The sequence below is a fragment of the Octopus bimaculoides genome, chromosome 27 (genome assembly GCF_001194135.2).
Source record: "Octopus bimaculoides isolate UCB-OBI-ISO-001 chromosome 27, ASM119413v2, whole genome shotgun sequence".
NCBI classification, from domain to species: Eukaryota; Metazoa; Mollusca; class Cephalopoda; order Octopoda; family Octopodidae; genus Octopus; species Octopus bimaculoides.
In genome coordinates this window covers 21,131,750-21,140,415 of record NC_069007.1, presented here as the reverse complement: position 1 = coordinate 21,140,415, position 8,666 = coordinate 21,131,750, and the positions used below count along the sequence as shown (strand labels likewise).

Genomic DNA, 8,666 nt, shown 5'->3' with positions numbered 1-8,666 from the left:
TAAAGGGTACAAATATTATGAAGAAGGTGATGATGATTGTTGCTGATGGGGATGGTTGTGGTAGCTTCTTGTTTTCAATTAGGGTTTACGGAAATAATATATGAATTTTATTAGTCCGTCGAATTTATTTTTCAATGACCTTTTATAGAAATAGCTTTCAAATGGCATACATGACGATTATAAAGAAATATGCTGAAAGAAATCTTTTCCTAGATGACATTTGGTGATAATAAAACAAAAGCTGAAGTTAGAAATAATTAACGGTAACAATGTCTGGACAAACAAAAACCTTTTTAGTGTTTTGTGTGAAACAAGCTAAAGTCTATTGAAACAATATCTTTTGCATACGTTCAAAAATCACTGGATATATATCGATCCGTGGATGTATTAATAAGGCCTTAGGTGCAAAAAAAAAGTTTTCAAATGGTATCAATTGTTGCCACTTAGCTTGAGCAATTTTGAATGTCAGAATTTTGAGCGAGGAACAAATACGTCTGGACGAGGCGAGAGAAATCTGCAGACTGATGTGGAGAGAGAGAGAGGTGGGAGGTGAAGTGAGAGGGTGAGAGAGAGAGAGAGATGGAAGGTGGAGAGGGAGCTGCAGAATGATCTGTGAAGTGAGAGGTGGAGAGAGAGAGAGAGAGATGGAAGGTGGAGAGGGAGCTGCAGAATGATCTGTGAAGTGAGAGGTGGAGAGAGAGAGAGAGAGATGGAAGGTGGAGAGGGAGCTGCAGAATGAACTGTGAAGTGAGAGGTAGAGAGAGAGTTTGAAGGTGGAGAGAGAGTAAAAGTGTCGTCTGCTATTTAATGTCGTCTCTGTTCTTCCTCTCGGGTACATTTTGAACAAATCTTTTTTTTTGCTTCGTTCTGTTGTCCTAAACATCCGACAACCCCAGTTTTGCGACACATTCTTCCTCCCATTGTTCTTGCTATTGAAAGAACAAGCTTATGATCCCACCACCATTGCCTTCTTTTGTCCTGTAGCAAAACATCTCTAAAGAACTCGTCTCTCTGAACGGCAGTTTTTTTGTTATCAATGCAATTCCTTCTCGCCAGAAATCGTTACAGGCAATTCGAAAATAAAATCAAACACTAAATGAGAAATTAAATATAATGGCAGCTCAGAGTTTTCTGTTAATTTACCTTTCCTGACGGAAAAAGGCTTTTTTTTTTTTTTCACATTTAGTGCACGTTCTATTGACAAACTCGTCAATAGAACGACTAGGATTTTGAAAATTCATCGAATGTGTGTAAGCACACCACGTTTATTCATTGGCAATACGTTTTGCCTTCATATAATCTTTTATGTTCTCTGGCGCAAAATACAGTAAAAGTTCCAATTTGGGTGAACACAATGTAAAATAAATTGAGAAAAATAGCAACAGGTGCTTCTTTTTAAAGGGTACAAATATTATGAAGAAGGTGATGATGATTGTTGCTGATGGGATGGTAGACACACACATCTCTACATATAGATGAAGTCTCATTTTAGAAGTATGTTAAAGAGAATTATTTAATATCGTGTTTTCTTATATGAGAATCGCTTGCCTTTAAAGCGAAAAAACAAGACCGACGTATACAACCCATATGTAAAACATGGTGTTTCACTTGTTTTAGCCTTTCGTTTTCTGTGTACTGTAGAGATTGTTACGCTCGCACACCCCTTATTGGTGAGTATGGAGGGGTGAGAGAATCAATTTTCACGTATGGAGTATCAAAATATTCAGTACTTTTGTTTCGTTGACATATTTGAATTACAAAAATTTAAAATTATAATCTTTTCCATAAGTTATCTATCATAGACGTCACATTTTCAAAATGAGTGTGTACCTTAGAACAGGGGTTTTCAAACTTTTTGACTTGCGGACCCCTTTATATTTCATAAACGCTTATGAAATTTATACATAAATATTTACTTAAAATAACATATATTTTTACATTTATTTATTTAACAGTACTTAACAAATAGGTTTATTGTCAATTAAAAGATTTCGATTAAAAAACACATATATAAAATCAAATTGCCCATAAAAAGTATTTGCTGTCCACGGACCCCCCCCCCTGTCTTGTCCTTGCGGACCACAGTTTGAAAACCCCTGCCTTAGAAGGCATTCATTATCACCTTCACTCACTCTTTCTCTCTCACACATGTGCGCGCAGATACACGAAATCCTAATTCTGCTCTAACACCATAGCTCCATACAACTGTTGCAATATCACTCTTTATTAAGGAGTTCTCTGTTTCCACGGTAAAAATAATACTGCTATTACATTTTTCATGGAACACGGTGTCCTGCCGTTTACCCACAATTGTCCAACATGTAATTTCCCATGTATTTTGCACGAGGAAACGATCATGTGGCGTTGCCGTAGGATGGTACGACGACGTCGTCAATCCAGAAGGGATTGTGGATATTCTCCACCTTGGAAGATTTTGATTTTCGTGAATCACTTCTTCAGCACAGATTAATCGAGGAAAACCTTGGATTCTGCTGTAAAACCTAGGTAGGTTGGCTGTCTTTCTGTGCTGAGGTCTGCCAGTTTGGGGCAGAAAACCACCAAAATGTGATCGGAGGAGGTGGGGTTGAAATTGAGATCGATGAAACGGTTCTGGTCCATCGAAAATATCAAAATGGTCTGGCTTTTTGGTGGACTGGAACGCTTGATGAAGAAAGCGTTTATGGTTTCACTTCTGACCGAATGTGGCAAAGGCTACAGAAGGGATGTTGTATGTCAGGTATGCCTTAAGAATTGAAAAATACTGGGAAATCGTTTTGCAGAGTAAGTACATAACAGAAGAGGAGATTAAAAAAAGGTTTTGGAATTATTTATTCATCATTACATGTGTTTCATTTGCGAACAGGAATTACAAAATTTTATATATACAGGAAGGAAACATGTCAGATATCTCTTATTAGAAATTATTCGTACATACATCATCATTTATTGTTCACTTTCCATGCTGGTATGGGTTAGACAGTTCAACTGGAACTGGCAAGCCAGAGAAATGCACCAAGTTGCACCCTGATTTGGCAGTGTGTATATGACTGGATGCTCTTCCTAATGCCAACCACTCCAAGAGCATAATAGATGCTTTTTAAATATGTATATATTTATAGATGTGTGTGTATGTACCCTTCACTAGATATCACATGATACTAGTAAATGACCATCATTGTCATATAAATGCAGCTGTTCATTTCAAGTCTTCTGCATAAAATATGTCTCACCATGGAAAATATTTCCTTGCTTGGAAACAAGTGAGGATTGGCATCCAGCTGCAGAAAATCTCCATCAATGAATCCCATCTGATCCATAGATTTAAGGAAAAGTGGATATTAAATGATGGCGACGATGATGATTGTAGTGAACAAACATCACTGTGCTATGAATCCAATTAATAAGGAATGCACTTGTGTTTAATTCAGCGATGATTTTCTGTATGTATATGCCTGTGTTTAGTTAAATTATGGTTTTGCTAACCTGTATGAGTACGTTTGTGTTGATTTAAGTTACTACCATTAGGGAATGATTTACCACAGATATCACAGTGGTATGGCTTCACTTCTGTATGAATACGCTTGTGTTGGGTTAAATGATGATTTGTAGAGAATGATTTACCACAGATATCACAGTGATATGGTTTCTCCCCTGTATGAACCCGTTTATGAGCAGTTAGGTTGGTGTTTTGAGAGAATGATCTACCACAGATATCACAGTGATATGGTTTCTCTTCTGTATGAATACGCTTGTGTTGGGTTAAATGATGATTTGTAGAGAATGATTTACCACAGATATCAGTGATATGGTTTCTCACCAGTATGAACACGTTTGTGAGTATTTACCTTAGTTTTCTGGGAGAACGATTTACCACAGATATTGCAGCGATAAGGTTTTTCTCCTGTATGAATACGTTTATGTGTAGTTAAATATTCATTGCAAGAGAATGATTTACCACAGATATCACAGTGATATGGTTTCTCCCCTGTATGAATACGCTTGTGTCTAATTAAGCTACTGTCAATAGAGAATGATTTACCACAGATAGTACAGTGATATGGTTTCTCCCCTGTATGAACCCATTTATGAGCAGTTAGGTTGGTGTTTTGAGAGAATGATCTACCACAGATATCACAGTGATATGGTTTCTCACCAGTATGAACACGTTTGTGAGTATTTACCTTAGTTTTCTGGGAGAATGATTTACCACAGATATTGCAGCGATATGGTTTTTCTCCTGTATGAATACGTGTATGTGTAGTTAAATATTCATTTCCAGAGAATGATTTACCACAGATATCACAGTGATATGGTTTCTCCCCTGCATGTACATGTTTGTGAGTAGTGTAATTTCTTTTGCAAGAGAATGATTTACCACAGATATCACAATGATGTTGTTTCTCTCCTCTATGAATTCGTTTCTGTTCATTGAATTTACTTTCTTCTGAGAATGACTTTTTAAAGATGTCACAGTCATGTGAGGATTTTCCTAATTCTTCTGTCATCTCTTCAGGAAAAATAAAATCAATCCTTTAAGTTTTATATGTCAGTAATTTTCCAAGAAGGTCTTTTCTCACCAAAATATTTTTCTTTCTATTTTTATAGTTTATTTCAAACAAATCTCACTTTCATTATAATTCTCTCAGAGGAAAGATTTTACTGTAATTCAGCAACGTTTTATAGAAGCCTGGTTATACGTTTGTAGAACATCTTTGCAGAGTCTTTCGAACATGATACATATTGGTGATTCTTTAAAAGTAAAAAAAATACTTTTTAGCCAATTTCATGTGATTTTCTGAAAGAATACAAAAAAATAATATAAGACATAGAATATGTTTAAAAGGTAGATATTCAAAAATGCAAATTTATGTCATTTCTGTTTTAATGAATTGTAGAAGTAAACCAACCTGCATGTGAACTTTTCCAAAAGTTAATAAATTATGAGCAGATACAATAATTATAATAGCAACTCCTGGACATTGCTTTCTCTCTCTCTCTCTCTCACACACACACACACACACATACATACCAATATAGATGTTAATAATGGACTGTTTACCAAAAATAGGTAGTGTATAATTTATTTACTTTGTTTAGAAAAAAACTCTCATACATGTTTTGCGCATGACGCACACTTGCCCTAGGTAGTCGTTGGATCCACTAGTCACGACTTGCTAGTCCGGATGTGCGAGTGCGTACACCGGTACAACTATTCTTGAATAGTATCTATATACGTATAAATATATATTACTATGTAAGTATTATATTTATATAAACATTTCTATTATATATGTGTCATGACATATCTGATTGTTTCCATGTGTTGAATAAGTTAAAAGAAAGAATCTCACTAAACAAAGACGAAATTATATGAAAGTAAGGTTGTTCTTTTAATACTTTCATTATCGTTTTCTTTTAGACATTTCATTGCACTTTTAGTTATTTCCTATATTCGTTAACGTCAGATCTATATCTTGTTTAGATAACATTTCTCTTTCTTTCTGACGTGTAAATTTGACTATAAAGTTAAATGCGGGGTAAGTACGATATAATTGGTGTAAGAAAATGGGGAATATATAAAAATACGAGTGTGCACCTGAAATACTGAAACGAAAAGTAAATATCGTATACAGAAGAAATGGAACGGCTTTTATTTGAAACAGGAAATCTTTATTTCTGGTGGTTCTTCTGCATCATTACAACTCACAATAAAAAACAATTTGGCAGAATGTTGCTTTAAGCACCCAATATAATCCTTTCTCACATATTTTTTATTTTGGGGGAATTTTCAGAAAATTTTTGTACATACGTGTGCTACACACAAGAATTCATACGGTTTTGCAGCAAACAAACAAACAAAAACTATGTGATTTTTCAAACATTTCGTAACCACCTGATACCCTCCTACATTCTCTGTCTCTCTTGTTGGGATTTAAGCCAAAAAAATTCTACTGTGAGTATTTTAAATTTCGATTTAAAAATAAAATTGGAAAAATTAAAAGACAATTTTTTTCATAATCGCATGTATTCCCATATGTAGATAGAAACTTCTTAAAACTGGTGAGATTAAATAAGTTTAATACTTCTACAATTTAGCAAAATAGAATTGTCGTAAATTTGCACGAATATCTACCTTTTAAACATACTTTATGTCTTATCTTAATTTTCTATTCTTTCAGAAAATCACATGAAATTGGCTAAAAAGTATTTTTTTTTACTTTTAAAGAATCTTCAATATGTATCATGTTTGAAAGACTCTGCAAAGATATTCTACAAACATATAACCAGGCTTCTATGAAACATGGCTGAATTACAGTAAAATCTTTCCTCAGAGAAAACATTACTTTACCTCCATGCCTGAAATGTCGAAGAGATAATTTTCTCTTTTGAATATATTTTGATGAATTTACAAAAGTATTTGCAACATTTCTAAATATTGACAAAGATCACATTTAGAAGAAATTTAACAAAAGTTATATTTGCTTGGAATAAACTATAAAAACAAGAAGAAAAATATCCATAGATTTTGGTGAGAGGAGAAATATTTTTGAAAAGTTATTGATGTATAAAACTTGAAGGACTGATTTTATTTTTCTTCAAAAGATGGCAGAAGAAGCAGGAAAATCATCATATCACTGTGATATCTGTGGTAAATCATTCTCTGTTCGCAGTAGATTAACTACACATAAACGTACTCATACAGGAGAGAAACCATATCACTGTAATATCTGTGGTAAATCATTCTCTGGGGGCAGTAATTTAACTAGACATAAACGCATTCATACGGGTGAGGAACCATATCACTGTGATATCTGTGGTAAATCATTTTCTGCTGGTAGTAACTTAACTGCACACAAACGTATTCATACAGGGGAGAAACCGTATCATTGTAATATCTGTGGTAAATCATTCTCTGAAAACAGTAGCTTAACTACACACAAACTCATTCATACAGAGGAGAAACCATATCACTGTGATATCTGTGGTAAATCATTCTCTATTGGCAGTAACTTAACTACACACAAACTAATTCATACAGGGGAGAAACCATATCATTGTCATATCTGTGGTAAACCATTCTCTGATGGCAGTAACTTGACTAGACACAAACGTATTCATACAGGGGAGAAACCATATCACTGTGATATCTGTGGTAAATCATTCTCCCGTACACATAGCTTAGATATTCACAAGCATATCCATACAGGAGATAAAGGCTACCACTGTGATATTTGTGGTAAATCATTCTCTGCTGGCAGTAGATTAATTACACACAGACTAATTCATACAGGGGAGAAACCATATCACTGTGATATCTGTGGTAAATCATTCTCTGCTAGCAGTAACTTAACTAGACACAAACGTATTCATACAGGGGAGAAACCATATCACTGTGATATCTGTGGTAAATCATTCTCTGATGGCAGTAACTTAGCTACGCATAAATGTATTCATATAGGTGAGGAACCATATCACTGATATCTATGGTAAATCATTCTCTGAAAAAAGAAGCTTAACTACACACAAACGTATTCATACTGGAGTAAAACCATAAACCTTTTTGATATCTGCAATAAAATATTTTCTCACAAAATCATCACTTGATTAAAAACAAGTGGATCCATAAGTACAGTGACATTTGTTTTATAAAATTCCCTCAGAAGGACAAGCTTGTGCCTCAGAAAAATCTCTACACATGATAGAAACTATATGAATGTGATATCTATAGTAAATCTTTCATTTGAAATGATCTATTAACAAATCAAAAGAGCATTGACTGAGGAAGGAAAACATATCACTGCGATATTAAACCTTAATCATTCTTTCAAAATGGTGAATTAATTCTACAGTCATATTAAATATGAAAGATATAACCATAACCTAAGCTATTCGTGCTAAATCAATCTATGAAAATGATCAATTATTAAAACAGAAATGCATTGATACAGAAGAGGAACCATATCACTATGATATAATGATCCTCATCATTTAACCTTCATTTTTCCATGCTTCTATGGATCAGATAGAATTCATTGATGGGGATTTTCTTCAGCTGGATGCCTTTCCCGTCACCCATCCTCACCTGTTGCTAAGCAAGGAAATATTTTCCATGGTGAGACATATTTTATGCAGAAGACTGGAAATGAACGACTGCATTTGCATGACACTCATGATGGCCGTTTACAAACATCATGTGATATTTGGCCAAGGGTACACTCACATATGCATACACACACACACACATGTATATATGTATGTATGAAGAATTTCTGATAGGAGATATTTTACATTTTTTTCTCTACATCTAAAAGTTTGTAATTCCTATTTGGAAATGAAACACATGTAATGCTGAATAAATAATATCAAACTTTTCTTCGTTGTCTTTATGTGTTATGTAATTACTCTGCAAAAAATATTATTCAAACCACACACAAAAATAATATACATATATAAATATATATATATATTTCACATGTACCTGGGCTGAGGTGGTGAGGCAAGACCTTCGTACATTGGGCCTCACCGAGGCGATGGCTACTGACCGAGACCTTTGGAAATGTGCTGTGCGTGAGAAGACCCGGCAAGCCAAGTAAGATCGTTGCCAGTGCCCCTGGACTGGTTCTTGTGCGGGTGGCACATGAGATGCACCATTTTGAGCGTGGCCG

General features: G+C 34.7%; 2 protein-coding genes across 6 annotated transcripts in view; one reads left to right on the top strand and one right to left on the bottom strand.

Moving 5' to 3' along the window:
• Nucleotides 1-2,805: 2,805 nt before the first annotated feature.
• LOC106883327 (zinc finger protein 239-like) overlaps nt 2,806-8,666 on the bottom strand; it is a 12,315-nt gene continuing 6,454 nt past the window's right edge. The window contains exons 1-2 of one of the 2 annotated variants that reach the window (XM_052977267.1): nt 4,908-5,243; nt 2,806-4,795 (exon numbers count right to left, since the gene is read on the bottom strand). In XM_052977267.1, coding sequence (XP_052833227.1) covers nt 3,798-4,505 — 708 coding nt within the window. In that variant the 5' untranslated portion in view covers nt 4,506-4,795; nt 4,908-5,243 and the 3' untranslated portion in view covers nt 2,806-3,797. Of the gene's footprint in view, nt 4,796-4,907; nt 5,244-8,666 lie in introns of those variants that run through there. The other variant, XM_052977268.1, reaches the window with a different exon arrangement.
• On the top strand, nt 4,979-8,363 carry LOC128251006 (zinc finger protein 345-like). 4 transcript variants are annotated; one of them, XM_052977266.1, is made up of 2 exons: nt 4,979-5,068; nt 6,180-8,363. In XM_052977266.1, exon 2 carries the CDS (start codon nt 6,604-6,606, stop codon nt 7,477-7,479), a length of 876 nt encoding a protein of 291 aa, XP_052833226.1. In that variant the 5' UTR covers nt 4,979-5,068; nt 6,180-6,603; the 3' UTR covers nt 7,480-8,363. The 4 variants fall into 4 exon arrangements, with proteins under 4 accessions (XP_052833226.1, XP_052833223.1, XP_052833225.1 ...); XM_052977263.1 differs by lacking the exon at nt 4,979-5,068 and adding an exon at nt 5,151-5,254; XM_052977265.1 differs by lacking the exon at nt 4,979-5,068 and adding an exon at nt 5,288-5,376.

Coding starts and splice junctions, on each gene's coding strand:
- LOC128251006 (XM_052977266.1), top strand. CDS start 6,604: ATGGCAGAAGAAGCAGGAAAATCATCATATCACTGTGATATCTGTGGT.